The sequence below is a fragment of the Lonchura striata genome, chromosome Z (assembly GCF_046129695.1).
Source record: "Lonchura striata isolate bLonStr1 chromosome Z, bLonStr1.mat, whole genome shotgun sequence".
Taxonomy (NCBI): domain Eukaryota; kingdom Metazoa; phylum Chordata; class Aves; order Passeriformes; family Estrildidae; genus Lonchura; species Lonchura striata.
In genome coordinates this window covers 17348503-17372730 of record NC_134642.1, presented here as the reverse complement: position 1 = coordinate 17372730, position 24228 = coordinate 17348503, and the positions used below count along the sequence as shown (strand labels likewise).

The window sequence follows — 24228 nt, the reverse complement described above, 5'->3', positions numbered from 1 at the left end:
CTCATGAACTTGTGCATTGAGATAACACCATTCTGTATTTTAAAAATCAGACTCCACCAGTTATCAAATACCTTTGTATTATTGTGGGCATTTACTCAGACTGACAGCAGATCTACAGGTACCTTACTGCAAAAGCATTTAAATAGTGACTCACCCCTCAGACCTTCTCTCAATACTGTAAAGGCAAATGGAACAATCTGCTCTGAACAATATCACAATGTCCCGGAAGACACTCAGTAGTAACGTATTTGCTTGCACTTTGGTGATGTGAGCAAACGCATTGTCAAGGTTAGACGTGCGCAGGTAGATTCTCAGCTGCAAGGAAAAGGAGTAGTTTGAATAAAGGTTCTGTTTACCAACAAGCTAATAGCAATTCCACTTATGGTTATTTTATTTATTGTGAAATGGCTGTCAAGAATTTCTGCCAAGACACATTACCAAGTTTTTGTTTAATCAAGTATTTTATCCATTGCATTTTATCATTACAGCAGAAGCAGTTAAAGCAAAGTACAGCCAAATCTGAAGTACTGAACAACAATCATAAGGAAGGACTTTTATTCACCAGTTTTAAAAAGCAAAGAATAAGTAAATCTCCTCGGCCCATATAGTTTAAAAGCTTGCAAAATTGTCCCAAAAACACTGTAAACAGGTATCTTAGAACACACTTTGTGCTGACATGCAAAAATGTCACAAAGATTTCAGAACAATGAGTAGATTCACTGTAATCAGCAGAAAATAGTTTTTAATAACAAAAAAACCTGCAAAGAATTACTTATATATTAAGATATAAACTCTGAATATAACCAAAAGCCACCAAAGTCCATCATGTATAAACATGCTTACAAGACCACAATAAATTTCATGCTTATATTACTACTGTCATACAGATCAAATATTCTAATCACTCTATGTTTACTTTGAAGAAAAATATCTCACCTCTTCCTGGTGATCATTTAAATTATAACATGCAAGAACAATGAAGTCATTCCACCATGCTAAGCCACCTGTTACCATCATAGTTTGCTCCTAAAAATAAAAATGCAAACAGATGACATATAGGTATGTATTTTTATATCCTTACACACCCATTACATTATATGAGTAATTTCTTAAAGCCATGCATGATCTCTGTAAGCTTTATGCATAATGGCAAGACTATGTACATGAAGTTTTTAATGTTTACAATAACCAAAGTACTAAAGAGTAGTATGCGAAGGACAAATCTCATCCTACAAAATACAGTTCCACAGTAGTGGAAAACACAGTAGTTTATGCTACTGGTATCCTTGGACTCTCTCAAGTGTAAATTCTAGCCAGAATTTACAAGCTTTACATCCAAAGCTACATCACATGGTAAGTGGAATTAAGTGCCTGACTTTATGCACTGAAAATTGGAATACTCTGCTATTATTCAGACACAACTTAGTGTGTCAAAACCACAAGATCTGTGTTTCAGACATTTAATGAGAAACACATGTATAACCAGCAGCCCTAATCCCAAGTGTGTCTACAGGCTGTTTACTTGAAAATGATACTCTTTCATTTTCTCCAAGTCTTGTATCCAAACAAACAAAATCTTCTATGTGCACCATAATAAAATTCCACAACTTCTCACCTGGGTAATGTTTCCAAACAGCTTCCATTTTTTGGTGAGTAAAGAATAATGTGCAAAACCAAACTTGCCAACAACAGCTACATTCTGTCCAAGCTTGTCAATAGCTGAAAACTGTAAAAAAGAAACAAAAGCTATCAGAACCTCAGAAGGGAACTTGTTTAAACTATATATCCTATCCAAATATGGCACCACAAGGCAATATAACATGAGACTCAAAACATGTAAAGTATCTTCATGTTTCATACTTTACTAACACAGTTTTCTTTCTGTAATGTAAAATAATGATTTCATTTTCAGCCGATCATAATGGACAATCATAACCTTCCAATATTTTTAAATAAGCATGAACATATTCTTAAAATAACTCACCCTTATAGGCCAGTTGCTCTCTAGATATGTACTATGAATCTAAAAAAAGAGAAAACAAAAACCACATGACTACACCAACTACCATTAAAGTACCAATTAATTGTAACATCCTGTAGGAATTCGGACAACGTCAGCATGGTTTTTTTTTTTCAAAACACTATCGTAAAGGTATTTAATGTTGGGAATTTGTTTTTCTATACAATTACTGCCTACACACCAAAAGTTAATGATGCCTAAATGTTACCCTGTTTTGAATACACAATATATCAAAATGCATTAACAAAATATACCAACTATATTACAGATTAATAATTACAATTTCCTCATTTCTCCTCCCAACTACTTCCCTCTCTAAGAGACTCTTTCAAAGAAACATAAAGGTTTTGATAAATACAGTCTTCAGGCAGGACTTTCAGTATAGGGATGAAATTTCTAATCCTGTCAAATACACACCAACATATCCAAAAGCCTTCTTATGAGACAACTTTACTGGAATACATCAGATCAAATCTCAATTCTGTACTCTTCACATCATATGGGATGATACCAACCCAGCTTAGAACTCCATTTTCTGATAAGACATAAGGCAGCCACTGTCCTTTTTCATGGATATGTTGCTTTGCACAGTAATTCTAATTATTTCAGCTTTACTTTTACTCTCTCCTACACTAGTTTCAGAAGACAGAAGAGCTACCTGGCCAACTGAAGTGGAAATTCAACAGTATCTACAACCTGCCTGACATGCTTAGAATCAAATACTTTTTAATATAACCAATCCACATCCTATGTGAAGAACAGAATACTGGGGACCTTTCAAAAACCTTTATTTGAAAAAGTGGGACCAATTCAAGCATCAAAGAACACACATTAGAATTACAGATTAACAGATATTTATCTTTTTATTTACAGTACAGGGAAAATAGAAGTCCCATTACTACGCTGGAAACAATTTCTTCTTTGAAAGCCTAATATTGTGAGGTTTTAGTGCTTAAATAGATGCCATTTTTTATACATGAGAATACAGCTGGAGTCTGAAGGCTATATTCATCAGCTGAATATGTTTTAAAGCATTTTGCATAAATAACAAAATAAACACCTAAATTATTTCTTGCATATTGCATTTATTCTCTCTTTCAAAGCACAAGAAAGTAATTAACTACTCGTTCCCAAAATTCATAGCCACAAGGCTGATAGGCTCAATGTTGCTTTACCTTTTGTCAAAGAGAAAAAGTTGTACCAGAGACAATAAAAAGTAAAAAGGTCCGGCAGACAGTGAGATCAGCTGCATATTCTACTCCTACAAACTCTTTCAAGCACAAAGCACATATGGGAAATGAGGATCAATTACCTGTACAACATGCCAATGCCGGTGTCCTAGTAAAGTGCTTAAACCCTGAGAATCTAGACTGCCACCTGAAAATGGGCCTCTTTCCCTGCTGTGGCTATGTTCAGAGTGCGCCAAAGTATTTCTGGGACTCTGAGTCTGTGCTGCATCTCCACAGTTCAAATATAAGCGATCTTCTCCTTGAAGGAGGACTTGCTCCTGGTTACTCTATATTAAAACCAAAACAAAACAAAACAAAAGAAGCAACTTTGAATTCCACATACAGAAGACAAAGGAACACATGATCAATCTATTAAGAGACTCTAAGTAAATAATATGAAATATTGCATAGCAATATTTTTACAGTAACATTTTAAAGGCTCTATGACAAAAAAGAAAGACAACTCTAATGGCTGCAGAACAGACTTAAAATCTGAGCGAACAACTCAGAGGTCACCTAAAACTGGAACTATGATCTAAAACAAGGATATATTTATCAACAAAAAAACTTACCATACAAGGATTAACAGTGAGTGCACTCTTGATGAACTGAAACTGCAGAATACCAAACGACTGAGCTTCATTATTTGAATTTCTTTCAGATTTCATGTTTGAAGATGAATTCCCATCAATAACCCAAAGATGATACCCTTCGGATCCCCAGGTCTGAAGGTAAAAGAATAACAATAATAAAATTCCCAGCTTAACACTACATAGTGATATATAACTGTAATACTATATATTCTCATAAAACAAGAACTATAGAAACTTATTGTAACTGAGCCTGGAAAAAATCCACACATTTTGTTGTTCTAAACCATATCATTACAGGAATCAAACAGTAAAATTCACAAGGTACAGTAAGAATCTAGCTTGAATTATTTCCTGCCTTATTGTAAAAAAGACTAAATGAAGTGTAACTGTGGCAAAGACACCCACATAAGTAATGAAGACTATTTAGTTTGCAGTTTATTATCTAAAAATTCCACAGAGCCAGGTATGAAACAATCTGGATTTCCAAAATTACACTGCCTATTGTTCATCAAATTCAATGATATCAGAATTTCAATTTTTGAAATTTTTTTAAAGGTACATTTAAAAGGTACTGTCATTGCATATATATACCTCCACTTGGGATGCATGTTTAGAGCTGTCAATCTTCATAGCAAATATGTCATGATGAATAAACCAAATTTTAGAAATTTGGAAGTTTTAGAAATACTGCATGAAATTCACCACAGCTTGTATGAGGCATTGTAGAATGTGTTTGAAATTTGTCCCGATTTAAAATTTACTCTAAGTTATTATATTTATTTATTGATTTTACAGATGAGCAGGGTTGGATTTAATGTTAACTAGTTTGTATTAAAAAACAGTAGTTAAGTTTTTCTGAAATTCATAATCTGAGTAAAGTTGCTTTAACTGTCAAAGGCCAGCTAGTAATTTTAGAGAAACAAGGGAGTTTATAATTAATATTGATCTGTGTCTCACTGCACTTTGAAATATAGCACCAGATAAAAAAGCAAAACTAAGAAAAAATCCAAAGTGTTCATTCTTATTATTAAAAGGCAAGAAAAGGCATGTCATGCATACTTCATGAAAAAAATTAATCAGTAATACTTTATTCCTTCAATAAAACATTGTAGTGAAGGCATCCTGCTATGAAAAGTAACTAGTCAAAAGAAAGTTTGATTTTCTGAAAATCTGTTATACAGATTAAAACAATTATAAACATTATACAATTAAAAACAATTTTAAACATTAAGAGTCATCCTATTACAGGATTTTTACATTCATATTTACCATGGAACAGATTTTTAGAGGGTCCTTTTTGGCACCATCAGATTGATACCTTAAAAACAGAACAGAACAAATTTGAGTTTGCAAATGACATAATCAGAATAATAAATTAAATTCCTATCTTCGTATTTTCATATGGTTCTATATTGAGCCTCATCTCAAATGGTACAGCCTGTTTGATCCATTACACTGCAAAAAAGGCAATGCAACTGTCAGATGGCTAGCATAAACTATTTGAAACACAGGCACTGAGGTAATTTTAATGTTTGCTTGCTCAAGCTTGCTTCTAGGGTAATTTTCTCTTACAGAAAAAAAGACCATTACAAAACAAAAATAATACATTTTTCTTTATATTTTAATGATCCCCTCCTAAATATTTGCCAAGATATATCAATAATCATAAAGAAAAAAGATATTTTAAAAAAGCTAATTCAGTGAATTAATTTCTAATTGGATGCTTTCAATTAGAAAAACAAAGACTTCTAATAAACTATTTACAATGTCATTAAAAATACTCACGCAAAATCACCTCCTAAAGTACAGATAAGCTGAGCACCAAAAACACTCCATAAGGACAAACCTCCACACTCCCAGGTCACCATCACAACACAGCTATCAGGTGACCATCTGATTAGTTTAACAGGTCCTGTTTTATTCCAAATATCTGTTAAAAAGTAGACAACAAAGTAAGTGAAAGTCCTTCAACTGGTTTCACCATAAAAGTATAAACAAAAATATATGGAAGTCAATATTTGATTTTTCAATTAACTGATGCATTTATCAAATTGACTATCTCAAAATGAGTAAGTAGCAAACAAAAATTGCTTTCTTTTCAGTGCATGCTTGGTTTCATAAGAAACTAAAAATACATGCCAGAAGTACACTGCCATAGGAAAACATGCCAGAAGTACACTGCTGTAAGACAACCACAGAACCACAATTCTCATAAAATAATTTTTCAGACTATGGAGGCACTTAACACAACTGTAAAACTTATTTATGGATTTGTTTTTTAACTGAAAACCAACAGATATATGTATTTTTAGCTGAGGATGCAATTTACCCACTTTATATGTCCCTTACTTTCAAGCACAGAATACTACATTAAAAAATACACTGCAGTGCAGGAAGGATGCTGCATTACTCAGTACTTCTTCTGTACCCTGTATGTCAGTTGCTTCAAATTCACAGTTCTATTATACTCACTATCAATTTTGACAATAATCTCTCACTTCCTGAGGTAATTGAAAGTAATTTCAAGACTAAGAATTAGTTTTAAAACCCCACAAAACCACAAACCAGCCTCCCAAACCCTCACATATAAAACACATTCAAAAGTTAATTAAAGCAAGCAGCTAAAAGTGCAAAGAAACAAAAGTTAATTACTACAAACAAATAGGTGTAAATTCATATCAGTTATTATGCAAACAGTTAAACAGAGGTTAACTAGCCAAGGATAAAAAATACAGTATGCCCTAAAAGCTGCTGGAAAATTCTAGCAATAAAATTAGCTCACCAGGATATTGTTTGGGTGTCAGTTCCAATTTATGAGAAAACTGCATGGCGCCAGTGGTGGTATCTATTGTATAAACCTGCACAGAGCCACTGGAAGACATTACACATGCTTTAGACCATTTGGGTTTCTTATCAGTTTCAAGAGGCTAAGAAAAGATGCTATTTCTCTCACCAATAACAAATTTATCTAGAACAGAGATATTGAATCAAGTGATAGTCAAAGAATTTTATTAAACAAATTTGTAAGATGCTTTACAGAAGGAATGAGAGGACCCAAAATACCAGCCCTAGCATAATCCATGCACCAAAACAACTTCATTCTCTTAAAATACATATGTACATACAATCCACATATATTTATGCCTTCCAACTGCCAGATAATCCATGAGGGAAGGCAGCATTTACTCAGTACCAAAGTTTCACCATCGCTAAGGCATACCATGATCAGTAAATTAAAGTAACTATTCCTGTTTCAGAGGAAACACTAACACACTGTATTGTTACTACAAACAAAAATCCTAATTCTTAAGAGGACAGATGAAAAATAAACCAGAGTATTTAAAATGTTCTAAAACAAAACCCAAGTAAAATATAATCAAAGAAGATAAAAAGCTGCACTCTAAGGCCATCTTAAGCAGTACTATACAGGGGGGACTTGAAGGAGCAGTATGCAAAATGCCACAACTAAAAGCACTTCTGCAACATTTAATTTACAAATATTCACAGTTACTCAAACAGGCAACATTTTTCTTGACCAAATCATGTCTGCCCAGAGCATTTTCTCAGCTGAGTGTGAAGTGCTGATTCTTGTCCAATATTATTATGACTAACTACTTAAAACTGACTTTATAATCCTGCTTTGAGATTAGCTGGGATTGCAGCATTTTCCAATCGTTCCTACTGGTCCAGCCACATATTATTTTTCCCAGACCTGAACAGCAAACATGAATTTCAACTGCAGTCCAAGCAAGCAAGCATTTCTTTCCACCTCTCTCCTACCTTCTGGACAGCACATTATGCAATCTCCAGGCAAACTGATTATTCTCATCTTTACAGTTCTTGCAATCAAACTTACTAAGAAGTAACTACTAATTCAGCTCTATAATGAAACAATCTACCCCTGCTCTGAGCCAGCCTTAAAAAACTTACTTGGCACATCCAAACGCCATTAGCCTGTATTTGTTATTCACTGCCACACAAGTTCCATCAACTACATCTTGCGCCCAAACACCATGGAGCTGCTGTAGAGAAAGGAATTAAAAAGATTTTTTTTTAAAATACTGCTTTTATTAAAAACAGTCAGCTTTTATACATGTCCACAATACTACACATCTGTCAGCTGACCTTCATGATCTCAAAATTTCTATTAATGTCAAGATCATTTGACATGGCTCAAACAAACAAAATCCAGTAAATATAAAACTGGTTTTATTCTTCTTAATATAAATTACAGAAAGATATAAATGTGTAAGAAAACTGCTTATAAGTTCTCTTAATAACAAAATAAATCAATACCTTTAAGGCAAAAAAGTCCCTAACACTGCCTAGGGCAAAAAAAAAAAAGGTAGATAGTACTAAAAATTAAGAGAAAAAGAAAAACAGGAAAGCAAGTTCCATCTGCGACACCTGAGATCACCGATGTTTTAAGTGGGTGAAGGAATCTGACACAGATGTATACTTTTCAGTTTTCTGTAATTAAAATGCAGACATCTAACAACAAAATGTAATAGTTTTTAGGGTGAATTACAGGTAAGAAAACACCTAACTTGGAAAAGGTTCCTGTAAAAGAAATTCTGAAGTATGCTTGTCACTATGGGAAAGAGAAAGATTTGGTACTTAGCCATAGGAGAAACCACTTCCTATCATCCCACTTGTAACTCCTAACAGGAAGTCTGTTGGTCTGACACAGTAAGACCAAGTCTGTAATGGCAATTTGAACAAATAAATGAAAGTTAAATCTATTATCAATTATAGTCTCCCAATGGTACCAACCCTAAAAAAACTAGCTCAAATTATGCCACAAAATGCAGTCTTGTTCTTATGTCATCTCTTAAGCAGATGTTAAATTTTAGTTTCTCTGTAGCTGAACAGAATTTAAAGAAGAAAGCCAACTAAAATGCAGAGACAAAGGAAAACACATTTATTGTGCTAGGTAGAAATGCTACAGGAAACATACCTCAGCAGTGAATCTACTTGACATTGGTGTAATGAAACCAACTCTGCCATCATTAAAAACAACAGCAAAGCCATCAAGTGTGGCACAGTATTCCATATCTCTGATGTAAACATCTTCAAATCCCAAAAGTGAACCTGCTGAGAAAGTATGAGTAATTTAAAAATATGTGAACACAGAAATATTACAAGTCATTCAGATATTTAGTTATAACTTCAAAGAGAAAAGAGGCTATTTCATTCCCCTCTACAAATGGCAAAATTTTTCCATCTCTGCTTAAGAACAGAGAGACTATTTTATAATAAGTGGTATGCCACTAAGAGGTAACCTTTGTAAGCAATAGAATCCATAAAACCTACCTCGAGAAGACTGCAGATCTACAGAAAAGGGAACTGTACACAAGTTGATGGCCTTCCTCCCATTGGTCATACCATCCCAGTGAATGAGATGGAGAAATCCATCAGCAGTAGCCACAAGTAGATCTTCTAACATGGACTGCAAACTAATAAAAGATATTTGTTAATTCTTAAAAAAACTTCATCTCAAATCAATGTCACATAAGTATCAATTAATGTCATAAATACTGTACAACTACCTCTAAAGTTACAAGTAAGTTACAAGCATGTACCACATAGACAAAATACTGTATACACCTCAACTTCTCTCCAGCATTCACTGTTCATGAACAGGTCTGTATTGTTAGAGTAATTGCTTGACTGTATTGAAGATCTTTTCAATACTTTTGGCTAACCATAAGATATTGCTGCCAACAATCAATTATTCATCTATCCTAGAAAACTAATAATATTGCCTAGGCTGTAAATAATTCACAGTACATTTTAATCTGTGGTTGGAACAAACTGATGAAGGAGAAATTAGATTCCTTCTAAATCTTTCCTTAAACATTTCCAAAGTCCTGAAAACTACTGTTAATCTACTTGCATACAAAACTTTTTCCAGTATATACTGCATGTCTTCCAACACCCATTTTGTCCTAAGTAGCCTCTTCGCAAACTTCATTTAGTTACTTTTCCACCTCCTTCAATGCTATGAAGTTTCACCAACTTTTAACACATACTTATTTAGCATGTTCAAAATTTCTTTATAAGATAGGCTATTACCTCAAAAAAGCAAGAGGTAAAGAAAAAGGACAAGTGTGGACTCTCTGCAGGCATCTGGAGAAATGCTGAAATGCTGCAGAGTTTTGCTCTAACCTACCAACACCTCCATGAAAGCTCTAAAACATTCTTTGAGCTGAAGGATAAACTCATTTATAGCAATACACAGTAATACTGAACATACAACATACTTCTAGATGACAAAACTATCAGTATAGCCAAGCACAGAAAGAATTCTTAAACAGCAATTCACTTTTTCACCTCCTCAGACTTACTAGTTGCTAATAGTAATTTGCTAATATTAGTCCTTACTATTAATAAGCCTAAAAACTTACTAAAAGCTTTTCTTCCATCCAGTTTTCCTTTCAGTTTTTAAAAAGTATTGATATATATGGAAAAATTCTCAAGACCCAGTTAAGGAGCATACCTTGTGATAGAGGCTTGCAAGTCCAGCACTTTCTTCATTTCTAGATTTAATGAAGGAGCACATTGTTCTTCCTTATAATGTGGGGTTCCCTTCAGATGAGGGCTTCCTCTAAAATACAAGAGAAATATTAGAATTAAAACAGATTGTCCCTCAAAAGATGCAAGAGTTACTGACTTACATTCCCATGGTATTTTTTTCTCCATATATACATGTGTATATATGTATACACACACCAACCAGTTACGTGCAATCTACCACAAGCAGCACTGAATATCTAGGATGTAATTTTGGTGCTAAAAGTTTAGTCTATTGTATCACCTTCTATGTCCATAGAGTATGTAGGCAAAATAAGACATAGAGAATGAACATTACAATGTTATGTGGCCTGCCTTAATATTCCTAAAATAAGGGATTTGTATCAGTGAAAAGTCTGATTTAATAAATTGTTACTCAACTGTTTACAGCAATAAAATATGTTGAATTCTTAAGGATCCCAAATTCATTCTTTTTCAAGATGTATTACAGATATTAGACTCCAAAATGTTTATGTTTCTTCCATTCCTTTTACCAGATCAATGTTTATAATATAAATTCAACATGCATAACACAAGTAGACACCTTACCATAGTATTTCATAGGAGTAATTCTCCCTGAAGTAAATTAACTAGTTTTTAACCTAAGACCTACTAAGAAGAGATGACTGAACACTGATTCCATCCCTTTCAACAGACCATTACAAAATACCAACTTCCAGAAGTAGAAGGCTCTTTTTCATCTTCCACACTTTAACTTTCACATTCCACTGATTGGGTTACAACATCATTACACATTACTATACAGCATCATTAAAGTATTTCTTATTTATCTGGGTTATCAGATGTGCCATGTGCTTTTTAAACTTTTTTTTTAATGACCTACAGCTGTAAGTATTGTAATAACGCTCATTTCTCTAATGAGCATTATAATAGTAAGCAAAGAAAACTATAATTGCATCAGGCATTGAGGACAAGTAGAATTTGTAGTAACTTCAAAAGTCAGAAACAATAGATATGTACAAAAATTCATGTAATCTTTACCTGTATTTTATCTGACAAAACATTTATTTCAATTTACATGAGGGTTGTAAATATAAATGCCTAAGACATGGCAAAAGCCAAAGCAGATGCAGCTTTAGATAAGTTTGACAGCACAAGGATATATGAATCTCTTTCCTGTCATGTTTATCTCAGTAGATATCAAGTTCCTTAATTCATTACTATTTTATAGCAACGTCAAATTCATATCTGTTATTCTTTGATGGGCACTATACCTTTCCTTATGTAGCAAGGACAAAGATATATGCCAGCTAAGGTAAGACCAAGGTAACCTTTGAAAATCTGGATTTAGCAGATGGATGTAGTTTTATTTTTCCAGAACAAAACTATGCTGGCTGTGAAAAATGACATTGAAAAATGATAAAAATTTGTTTTAAGGTGACTTAATCTACCAGCAAAAGATTTGCAACTTGTATAAATTTAAACTATTAGAATGTTTGGTTTGCATTTTGAACAAAAATTAATTGTAAGAGGCAGCTGTCTTAGGAAATATCTAGCCCTTCATGTAAGCTAGCTATCATGGACTGACAGAAATCCTGAAAAAAACAGTCATTTCTTTTTTTAATAATACAAGCATAGTGGGGTTGTTGTGGTGTTTTTTAAAATGTACAAAACCCCAGTTGTTTGGAGATGGGCTTTGTAACCCATGTGGACATACAGTTCCAGAGAGTATATTCCCAAACGAGATGAAATTACTCTGGTTTATCAACAATCAATGGTACAACTGAATCGTGCAAGTGACTAAAACTGAGATGAAAGGGTTCAGTAATGCAGAAATGTTACTCTTTGGTTGGCATAAGACAAACTTGACATGTCTGTTTTAACTGACTGAAGTATATAACCAAATGTAAACTCAATGTTTCTGCACAGCATAAATTACAAAGCCAGAATCGTAACAACATGGTTTAGAAGAAACCTTATGCAGGAAAAAAAAATTTCAACTCTCCATGTAGGCTGTTTTTTTTCTTCAACACCTGATAAAAAATAGCTTGCAAGACTATTTGAATATTTTCAGTTTCACAAGCTAGTTTTAGCAAATTAGTCACCATCTGTGGCGTCTTAGCTTTTCCACTGGGACACTATCATTCCTGTCCCAAAAACAGTTCTTTTATCCACCTTGCAAGAGGCCAATCCACACAGAGTTGAGGCACATCACCTTGACTGAAACTCCAAAAATGCCACTATTTCAACTCATTGACTATGATTTTTTCTAATTCATCAATTCAAAAAGAAACCCCTAGTATGGGTGCAAAGGAGGTGCTACCAAAAGTACGGTGTTCATATAGTCCACATCAGAATGAGTCAGCTTGACTGGCTGAGTTCCTTTGACCTTTAAATGAAGAATGCGCACAGATGATTGAAGCAGGAAAGAATGTTTGGTCTGTGTTGCCACATCAGCATCTGCTATGGTTGCAGCCAAACTTTAAGTAACTCGCTTTTGCAAAATAATTGAGAGAAACACATTCCATTGACTGACCAGCTGCACGTTGAATCAAATATATAATCATTGCTATTTGCATGGCATCTGTTAATGTAACTAAGCCTGTGAATCAATCTCTTAAAACTCAGAACTGAGGAAAATCTGCAACCCAAGAAAACCTCAAACATGGAAAGATTAGGGATGCTGTTTTTAAAAGCCCCACCATACCAAACTTAAAAGCATCTTAAATTCAAGAAAGAGGCAGCACCGTGCAAAAACAGAATTAGATAGACTTTTCAACTAGTAGGAAGAATTTCCTTTAAGTTTGTTATCTGAAATGGTGGGAAGTTCAGGGAGAAAACAGGACACCAGCCAGCTATTTTTTCTAGGTGCACAGTAGTGCATTTAGGCCTCACTAATTACACAGCAGTTAAGTCCTACAACATGATAAACAGACAAATTTGTCACTGCTACCAAAAGCATCTAAGAAACACTTAAGTAGTTAATTACAGCAGAATCTGAAAGCATGTACTTAAAGGTTTATTTATAATTGCAACTAAGGTACACACAACACACATTATATTTAAGTCTGTTCTAAGTATTTAAAATCAATGTCCACTATTTTCTGCTTAGTAATGAAGAATTCTAGTTTGGAGACAGAATTAGCATTAAATTAATATTTAAGTTTCCACTGTACTATTTGGGGTAATCACAGTAATATAGTTGGCAGTTATTAATGAATAATAGTTAAAAAAAAATCAGAAATGCTTTCAGAGTCGAAAAAAATACAGTACTTCAAAAAAACACTGTGGCTAATGGAAAACAGTGTATTACTTAAGCCAAACAAACAACAAATAAAGCAGTAGCATCCATTCTCACTAGCTAAACCATGTAAGTAATGAGACATAATGGAGACATTTCATTGAAAAAACTAAGAAATATTTCAGACAATTAAAGACTATTTATAGAACAATTGTTTGATACAAACAAGATATAATATTTTTATACTACTTTAGGGCTATGATTTTCTTAGTTTTTCCTGACAAAATGATTTCTTCAGTAGTACTTGTAGTGGGAGGGAAGGGACAAGAAGAAGATTAAAAATAATGATGCTTTAGCTATTAATGGCAATATTTATATGACAAAACCAGGGCAGTGTTTCTAAAACAACTTAAATCACCAACAAGTTGCTCTCCTTGAAAGCAAGAAGGAAAAAAACCTAACAACAGCCATTATCATTGCATTATGACGTTTCCTAACCATTTTACAATGGTTCATGTGAACACTTCAGTTAATGTTCACACTCAAAAGCTGAGGACTTCATTTTTTTATACCTGATTCAAAGAGCCTGCATCATCAACTGTGACCTTTGGTTTTCATGCAACTAGCATCTTTTCACTCCTAAACCTGCATCTCTCTACAGCACACTGCATAAATACATCTGGCTGGATGCAGAGATGTATTCATACAAATTGGCAATAGCTGCACCAACAAAATTAAAGTGAGTTTATGGTAACAACTATAAGTACTTTAAAAAGTGGTTCTTAATACAGCTTTTACTACACAATTAGGTAGTAGCACATTTCTGCAGTTTGAGAAAAGAAACAGCTAGCTAGTATATTAATCAACTATTCATGTAAAAAAGCTAAATGGCTTACCAAATGATTATTTCAGTTGCAAAGATTTCTTAACAGTTACAGAACCACAGAATCACTGGGCTGGAAGAGACCTTCAAGATTGAGTCCAACCCACACTCCAACACATCAACTAAACCACGGCACTGAATGCCATATCCAGTCTTTTTTTAAACACATTCAGAAATGGTGATTCCACCACCTCCCCAGGCAGACCATGCCAGAACATCACCACTTTTTCTGTAAAAAACCTTTTCCTGATATCGAACCAGTGTTTTCCTTAAATTAAGAGGTTTAAACCTCTTGAAACACCAGAGTTTGCAAGTGCCATAATGATTAATAAAAATTCTTCAGCTTATCTAGTTTTAAAATACATTTTCCAAACAATGCTAAAATCTGACAGGGAAAACCGCAATGTAAAGTTCAGCAGAAACTTAATTACCTAATAAGTTAATTAACTGTACACCTCATTGATTACCCTTGCAGAGTTTGAAGTTCAAAACCTTTGTACATATTAATCTTCAGTCATTGAATCAGGAACAAAATGTCCACTGATGAGGTAATGTATGGCACCTATAAACCATCAGGCTATAGAAAAGGAGATGGCTTTTAAAAACGCCAGAAAGATTAAGACATGGAGTAACTAGGTATATAAGCAACAATACAGCTTTGAAAACCATCATATGAACTAGTTTTTTCACAAATTCATACTGGTTAGATAATAACTAATTTTCAAAGCACTTTCAGACTTAATAATCTACACCATTGAGGTCTCATTCTAAATTTACACAACATTCTTATCACTCCCCAAATGCAGGCTCCACTTGAGGACATGAAGAAACATGACTCAAAAGACTCTCAAATTACCACATTTAGTTAATTAGCAATTAATTTCTTAGATTTTTTGTATGAGTTTTTAGTCTTTTTTGAAAGGCAAAAATATCCTCAGCACTACGTCACACATGTTCTTCAAGAGAAAGAACTCCAGTTACTCTCCTCAGCAGACCTCTAAACAGAAACGACAATCAGATCAGTACAGCGAAGCCCCATCTCTGATAGTGTTCTCACCTTTTACTGCAAACATAAGAATAGTTGTACAAATTCATTTGGAAACTCCTCAAAAAGTTACCACTGTACCCTTGCCACAGCTTACAAAGCTTCAAATTTGCTTCTGTGCACTGTCACTTTCCCTAAGCAATCACAGGCAGAGAGATAAATTTTATTTTAATATGCTACAATAATTCCCGATATACATTATTTTTCATGTTTTGTCTTGTAGATACTTTAGGAATTGGGTGGAAAAACCAGACCGAACTAATTGAAGCAGGACTTTGTACTTGTGCTCACTGTAGGAAAATATCCCAGAATGTGGTCTAATGGCCAATACTGATTCTCTTCCAAATCTGCTCTGAACTGGAGAAAAGCATCCAAGAGCTGGAATAAATCTGCAGGCTACTCTAGCTCAATTTTAAAAAACTAAACACCATACAATTACTGCTTTCTTCCCCCTATTTTTAGTCTCACATATTAAGCAGGATACTGTAAATTTTCACTAAGCATGAATGGCAGCTCACTCCATGAACAGACTGGCAATTCCTAGCCAAATATCAACAGTGTCAGAAACATTTTCTTTGGCAGAAAAACTACATTCTTAAAATATCACAATATGACAAAAAACTGCCAATGGATTCCAGCAGTAAAAATGAAAGTTCCCTTTTCTATACATAAATATTCGTATGCTGCACTTATGGCATAAGCACTTGTTTTATCATATAAATCCAGTAACAGGTTTTTATATATAATATGCATAATACTGAACAGGTTAGTTGACTAACTCTTACCACACCCACATAAGTAGATTTTATATAGATTAAAAGTCTAAAGGTATAAAATGGAGTGTAAGAAGTATTGCCTACTAAACCTTCTTAAAGTATTCAACATATTCTAAATTTAATAAGACCTGTCCTCAGTTACTAATACAACAAACTTCAACAGATTTGTGGGCTCCAACCACAAATGTTAATTTTGGGATTTAGTACTTTAATTAAAACACCAGATTTCAGAATATAAAGATGATTACAATTGGTCAATATGAAAAGGAGGGAATCATGCAAAATGTGCATTTTTAAACAGGAAATCAATTTTCCTAGGCTCTGATTCTGTCTGGTTTAAAACAAACAATAGTAGGGTGCAAGGGAAGTTCACTCAACCTTACTTTACAAAATCTCTGTATTTCATAATACTGAAAGATAAGGAAAAGCAAAGACTCTGGCATTCAAACAAGATGGCATCTTAGCCTCAATTCACACTTTAGCTCTTTTACTAAATATGTGCTGATTAGACTGAGAAAAAAAGAGAAAAAGAGAGACTTGGCCCTGAAAATAAATCATGCTACAATTAGATGTACTACAATGCATACTGAGTTATAAACAGCACAAGTGTTTCTGTCACTTCTCATACAGTTTTGTTCTGCTCTCCACATTGAATTTTTTTGTTTAAGATGGACTAATGAGAAACTTCCATAAGTGTAATTATAGTTTACACAATAGCTGTATGCTAGAATAGTTAACACACCAGATACAGGCAAGCTCTTCTGGTACATCTTGCTCAACAGATACATAGAGTAACAACTCTGTAAAAAAGTAACTATAAATTGGAAGGACATTTTCTCCACAAACATCTCTCTCCCATACAGACAACTGATGAGTGATTTTGACTTACAGCAATTCATTTGATCCTTTTCTCCAAATCAAAGCTAAACCATCATCAAGCAAATTTTAGTTATCAAAAAAGTACCAATACCACATGAAGTTACTTTACTTCAGTTACCAGTGTCCCAATCTTGAAGACTGCAAAAAACTAATGAAGTCAAGAAATTATCTATCACATACCTAGTACTTGCTTTTCCGACTAACCACTTTTTCTTTCACGTATGGTAAAATACACACATTTTGTTTAAATGAGAGCTAAGTTGACAAAAGGATCTAAACACACCATTCTCAGTATTTTCAACTGCATGTTAAGAAACCTAGCTGCAATTTCAACTTCAGGATCCTGACTAAACTAAGAAATTTTACACTAGACCAGTATTTTGGCACAGCTAAGGATGTTACTGGTGTGTATTTCCAGTGCATGACCACCTTGTTATATTGACATGCACAGCTTAAGAATTCTGTTCAAGAAGTTTTATTAAGAGGGTTTCCCTTTCTCATTGTAGTCATGACATTGAAATTTTCTATTTCTGCCAGAACTGGCCACTAGTATTCAAAGAACAGCTACTAAAGAACTGGCTTCATTCTGCTTACAAAAAGTTAGTAGATATGGGCACTTAATAAACACTGAGAATTAGTAATAATTTTTAAAAGCAGAACATGACTGAACATTCATCTCAGTTTTTATTGACTTGTGTCCAGCAGCTGTTTGCAACTTTGTTAATGCAAGGACACCCTCACGCTTCTTGCAAAAGTCATCACCCTCTCTCACTTTGCCCAGCACAGGTAAATAACCACACAAAACAGAACTGGAAGATTCATTAATTAATATCTCCATGACAGTAAAAATGTTTCAAGCAATTGCTTTACCATGAATCATAAGATTTATACAAGTATCATTGAACAGCTACTTAATGTTTTTCAAATTCTCAGTGTAGCTACCCAGTGCTATTTCAAAGTCAGCATTTTCTAATGCCAGTGTTTTATTAAATGCTAACTTGCAAACTAAGCTACTAGAATCCAGGGCAGGGGATAGGGAGAGTTAAAAAAGGGAGATAGGCAGGTTTAGTTTCACCATCAGGTCAACAACCCAACTTTACTTAATGCACAGCTGCATAATCACTGCTGCCAACACAGAGGAAGGAGCCAAGAACACGCTGTTATAGGGGGAGAAAGCAGTAAGATGTCCCCTTTCAAGCATGAGGCAAGTCACATACAAGGTCTTTCACTGATCTGTAATGGCTTCAGAGTGAAGAAAACTAATTTGGTATTTTTCAACCCAGAAGAAGTGAAATCCAAGCATTTAAACGAAATAATGCCTTTGGGAAATGAACATATGCCAAAAGAAAGATAAAAGTTTCAGTTCTATCTTTTGGTCTCATTTGTCTGTTTGTTCATTTTAGATTGGAGGGTTTTTGTTTGATTAACCCCCTGCCAAGTATTTGCTCTACAATGAAAATAAGTGAGACTGCCTACAGGCAGTGCACTGTATCTGCACCTGCAAAAGAAGTTCATTCCATTTTAATAACTTAAAATAAGCATTTGACATTAATCACAGGAGGCACATTTCACCTACAAATGCCTGTGTCTTTATTTTGATCTAATATAATCAGAACAGTAGTAATTTTATTTAGGTTTTCAAAATTGAGGGCTAAGTATAGACAAGCTAGTAATCCCATTAAATTCAGTGAGATCATTAATCTTCTTAAAGGTAAGTACACACATTAGTCTTAGGATACTGTGAGTAACCTATTATAAACACACTAGGGACAAACACCTTGTCCTACTCATCTACAGAATCTGCATTATAGTCCTTTTAGGGCAACACAGATGTATTTTAAAACCCTGATTGTTCAAAATAAAACTAACATATGCATTTTGAGTCAACAATTCATATCAATTACTCAAGTTTTATTAAAGTTTGATATAAGTTCATAAAAGTTAGACTGATTAGTCACTGATGTCTTAAAAGGTATTTTTAAGCCTTCCTACAAGTGATATTCTAAGCAAACTTTCCAAAGCTTCTTTTTCAACTTCTACTGTGTGTTTTATATATATTTCCATAAGTTTTCAGATTTTGCCAATTAAAATACCCCCCCAACTTTCCAAAAAGAACAAGAAAAACTCAAAATAAACTACTGCTTAGTTTTCTGCATTATGTAATGTACAGCCAAGGATATACTACCACTTTATTTATTTGGACAAGTTGCAGCTATGGACTGTCTGCCTCTTCCCCTGATGACAGGAAGCCAGATATGGAAGAGTCAGTTTGAAAACTGCTATTCAGTTCTCCAAAGAGGCAAGTAAAGTAATATAACTTGTCTACATTAGTCTTAAGTTCTGAAAAAAAAGAAAATTGCAACAATAAATTCCAGGTAATTTCAGAGCTTTGAGGGCTATTTCAGAGGTCAAAATATGGCCATTAATACACAAAAAATATAGCCATAATACATAAAAAATTTTCTAGTCAGTACAGGAAAATTAACTTCTAAATAATTTACTACCTGCTAAGTAATTTCTTCTTAAACATATTTGTGAAAGAAGACAGATTCTGAGTTTAAATACTTTTGAAAACCTCCTTTATTTTCTTTTCATGGTGTAACAGTTACACTGAAAAGAAATTGTCAAAATATTTTCCTCTTACATGACATCTTAGGTTATCCAATACTCCTCAGAGATGGCCACATGGAGAGATCCATGATTCAACTTTAACTCTTTTTATGAATGTGAAAAAAATAAGCTGACTAATATTAGCATAACAATATACATAGAAGGATATATTTTAAAAAAAAGAAGAAATTTCTAGCCAATTAGAAATCAAGAATGTGCTATTACATGCACAGACAAATGCAATCCAACCCATGACTACAGATTCTGCCTATCTAAACATAGAGCCATGTACACATACACTCCTTGAAGTTTTAATATTTCCTAGGCATTTCCCAATTCTGTAAAATCCAAAATCAACTAAGTCAACCACAAACACACCCAAAATACAGTCACATTTTAAACATGTAAGATGCATTTTGTCATTCACAACAAGGAAAATAAGATTAAACAGACTACATAACACACTGTATTAAAAATACCTGTCCATTCTTACTAAAAAGTATCAATTTGCTTTCAAAAATACTGGGATTTTGTTTCCCAATTGTTAAAAAAAAAATCTCTTAAGTTATGAAAACATTTGGGACAGGATCTATTTTTGAATTGTACTTAATAGTTCCTAACAAGAGATTTTTTTTCAACTGAATTACTCAAAAGGCGTCATTAAATCTTGCTGCAGATCATGAACGCAACAGACTACCTTGACTTATAAAATTAGACTTTACATGCTATTAAGGATTTTGAGAGCTTGTAAGACGGACCTAAGGAATCACACCAGCATACAGCAATCTTGAACACAATTTCTCCCCTATATTAACTCTAACTCATCGGAATGATAGTTCATATACTCAGCAGGTGTTAAAACATACTCTGTAAGGAAGTATCTTTTGTCATAAAAACTGCTTAGAAGTTGTCTAGTCATATTTTTTCACACTATGAGGATGCAAAGTTTAAACTACTTACTTGGGATATATTGGCTCATAAAGATACTTGTCTCTTGCTGATGGGATTTCAAAAAATAAGATGTATCCATTTGCAGTCTGAAAGAGAAATACTGATAAGATACATATCTAGTCTCAGCATGAGTAAAATCTGTTAGCCTCATGATTTCTTTGTGTGTCTCATATATTGAACTCAATTATACATTCGGACATTTAAAATACTGCGAGTTTATATTAATTCCAGGTAAAATCCACACCCCCCCTTAAAGTCAAGTGAATAGATTAGGCAGGAGATCGAAAAACAAAAAAAAAAAAAATCCTGTTTATGCACGAGTACATCAGAAATTTTCCTCTAAGTCATACAAACCTATAAAACCTGACAACTATTTCAGATATTTAGAACTTGGTAATATCAACTACATGAATTAATGTACAAAGTAGAAGATGGGAAGTACCTGAATAAACTCTCCAGGTGTTTGAACACATACAGACACTACTGAATGCAAAGAGTTTAGGCATTGCCTCTCAGTGTTGGTCATCCAGGTAGTTTCCAAAAATCCTCATATCACTTATCTTTAGTTACCACAACACCTGTAATAATTCAATCCCAAGCCATGTTCTGTCATTCTAGAAGAATGACTTCAAACTATATACGGGGAACAAATACAAATCATTTAGTTACATGATGTTCCAGTCATACCTAGATGCTGCTTGCATAAGCATGAAAGAAGTAGATAACCAATAATGTTATGTGTTCAAAGAAGTGTTGTTTACAGCATGAATTAATTTTCCAGGGAAATTGGTAAATGTATTTTGGTTAAATAACGTTTCCATTCAATTATTTTAATATGGGCTGGGCATGTATCCAAAGCACTGGAGAAAAAAAAAAGCAGTGAAATGAATGGTTTCACATTTCTTTGCAAGATTGGTTTCCTTTTCTTTCAATAAAGCAACACTTGTTAGTTTAGTGTATCATTTCCTAGATACCATGGCTTTCCTCAGTCAAACATTTGGCTTTAGAAAACTTGTGTTTTGGCTTCAAATTCCAAGAAACACTATTATACTCACTCAAAACAAGTATTTTTTTCAAGCAAGAATAAGGTTTGAACCATAATGGTGAGCTTGAGACAGGGTGACAATAAATGGAAGCTTCTCTTTGTGCTGTAATATCATGTTCAGGTATTATGTGGTAAAGAAACGTGTTCATTTCTAACATCTTTACAGGTTCTTTCCATTACATCATTAAATATTTAACCCCTAAGTTATCTTATCCTGGAAAGAAGAGTAAAACAATACTGTGAAGTATCTTTATACTGATATGAAGGTACAAAGGGCCTTACTGAACACTATTCAAAGCACAAACTTGCTATTGTTACAGGTTCATTTCTAAATATAACCTCAGATTCCATGAAGAGGGGATGAAATGCAGAAGCAGTCAAGCACAGGCTTCTGGCAAATTGATCATATTCATTTACAGAGGTTTCATTGCTTTAAAAATGTCAGAGTGAAATTTACTAAGTAAGTAACCATCACTGTCATCCATTCCCCAATCATTCTAATCTTTGACAGTCAGAAGTATAAACACTGATAATCTTGCCAGGGATTTCATAACATGGTTTCTTGTATGCTACCATGTTTAATAAAGCTCTGCCTTAGCTATATGAATGCATGCAGAAGAGCAGTCTGTATTGAAGGACTGCCTGTAACACAGGAAGGACCAAAATGCCTCCAATACTTCTCCATAATGAAGCATCTTGACCCAATTCCTGAATTTGATTTACTACTAGAATTAGCTACTTTGCATGTATGTACTAATCTAAACAAGAAAAAGTATTTCCTGGTAACACTGGCAAAATCAAAAAGGCAGCAATATGAAAGAAGAAACTACAAAATATAAGCAGAAAAAATAGTATCTGCCTAGGAAATGTGTCAACAGTTTAGCAACAGAAGATACTAGTAGAAAAAGAAGTTAGAATTTCTAAGGGATGGTGACACTTAAAACTGTTTAAGCTTGTTTAACTGCATACTTTTACAGTTACTTGAGGTATATTATAAAGCCTGATAGGCTGGCCCAAAGTCTGCCTGCAGTACAAATAATATTTATTTACCTCAAAGCATATGCTGCAAAGTGATTTGTTTTCATAAAGACACTTTGAATATTTGGGCTGTCAGAAACAAAAAACATAGTATATATCACTGGTATGATGAAAATAAAATTCAGACTATACTCCCCATGATAATGTCATTAAAAAAAAGGGGGGGGGCAAAAAAGGAATGTACAACTTACTAATAAGTACATACTAAGCTTTATGTTCACCTTCTTAAAAACAAAGTTTTATTAGAGCAACTTACTACAATCAAGTTATCATGAGCACAGGTAGTAATAAGTGAGAAATATCACCTAACTCACTTTTCAAACTGAAATTTTTAGCTGTTTCACAGGAATTCAGTAATTAAGTGACACCAGTTCAAAATTACTGGGTTTTTCATTAAAAACTTGGTTTGTTATTGCTCCTTCATTTGATAGTGTTAGTTAAGAAAAAAGAGAAAACTATTCACTTGGACAGAACTCTCCTTGGGGTTGACAGTATCACACATCTGCAGAAACACATTCTTCATTAAAGCTCCGAAAACTGACTTTCTGCCCTGTCTCACTAAAACTAAACCAGCAATACTATAAATGTGGTCTTTCAGTAGGACTCAATAACTGTTTCCAAATTAAACTATCTATTTTTTAAAGGATACTGCAAAACAACTTCTGCTAAAACCACCATAACAAACATGCTTGACTATATAATTTGTATACATACACCCAGGGATGAAATATCCTAAGAAACAGGAAGGACATTAGAAATCTTATTACAGTCATTATTTCATAAGTGATGACCATTTTGAATTTTAATTCACAGAACTTTGGCTTACAAACTGAGACTTTATAGGCATTTACGTCCTGATACTATCTGCCAAAAAGAGCACTGTTGCAGAAAAACTTTAGTTGCAGAAAAACTTTAAAGTTGAGTGAAGTGGCAGAAACTAAAGCTAATCTGACTTTCAGCTAAACCACAAGGTCTCTTAAGCAAATGGATCACATAACATCTCAGAAAAAAAACCCCAAAATATGCAAAGTAATTAAATATAAAAATTCAAATTTCCTCTGAACTACTACATAACAGTTTAAAATGTGTTTGGACATATATGCTGCAATATAAAATTGAAGAATTCTTTTTGACCCATAGCAAAGATTACAGAAATCTTTCTGACTTTATTGATAATTATTAGTACTCACTGAGAATATAATCTGGCACTAACAGAAATACTTAACTTCCTTGATGTCATCAGATACTTCTGGGCAATTTTAACATTTTAGACTAACTACTTATTTGCTTTAACTTGCATTACACAAAAGAAAACTGGAGCACGGGAAGCTTAGCTGATTTATGATCATCATTATATTCTAGAGACACAAACTACTCCATAAAT

The 24228-nt window shown here is 33.7% G+C and overlaps 1 protein-coding gene across 4 annotated transcripts in view; it reads right to left on the bottom strand.

Moving 5' to 3' along the window:
* The window catches only part of RIC1 (RIC1 partner of RAB6A GEF complex), a 48120-nt gene that overhangs the window by 12369 nt on the left and 11523 nt on the right, over positions 1 to 24228 (bottom strand). For 2 of the 4 annotated variants that reach the window (XM_021531695.3, XM_021531698.3), the window contains exons 3-16: positions 20771 to 20847; positions 10342 to 10449; positions 9156 to 9298; positions 8800 to 8936; positions 7773 to 7864; positions 6625 to 6713; positions 5628 to 5772; positions 5112 to 5160; positions 3822 to 3974; positions 3333 to 3536; positions 1985 to 2023; positions 1616 to 1726; positions 937 to 1026; positions 155 to 315 (exon numbers count right to left, since the gene is read on the bottom strand). In XM_021531695.3, coding sequence (XP_021387370.2) covers positions 155 to 315; positions 937 to 1026; positions 1616 to 1726; positions 1985 to 2023; positions 3333 to 3536; positions 3822 to 3974; positions 5112 to 5160; positions 5628 to 5772; positions 6625 to 6713; positions 7773 to 7864; positions 8800 to 8936; positions 9156 to 9298; positions 10342 to 10449; positions 20771 to 20847 — 1598 coding nt within the window. The remainder of the gene's footprint in view (positions 1 to 154; positions 316 to 936; positions 1027 to 1615; positions 1727 to 1984; positions 2024 to 3332; positions 3537 to 3821; positions 3975 to 5111; positions 5161 to 5627; positions 5773 to 6624; positions 6714 to 7772; positions 7865 to 8799; positions 8937 to 9155; positions 9299 to 10341; positions 10450 to 20770; positions 20848 to 24228) is intronic. The other 2 variants (XM_077790122.1, XM_077790121.1) reach the window with 2 other exon arrangements.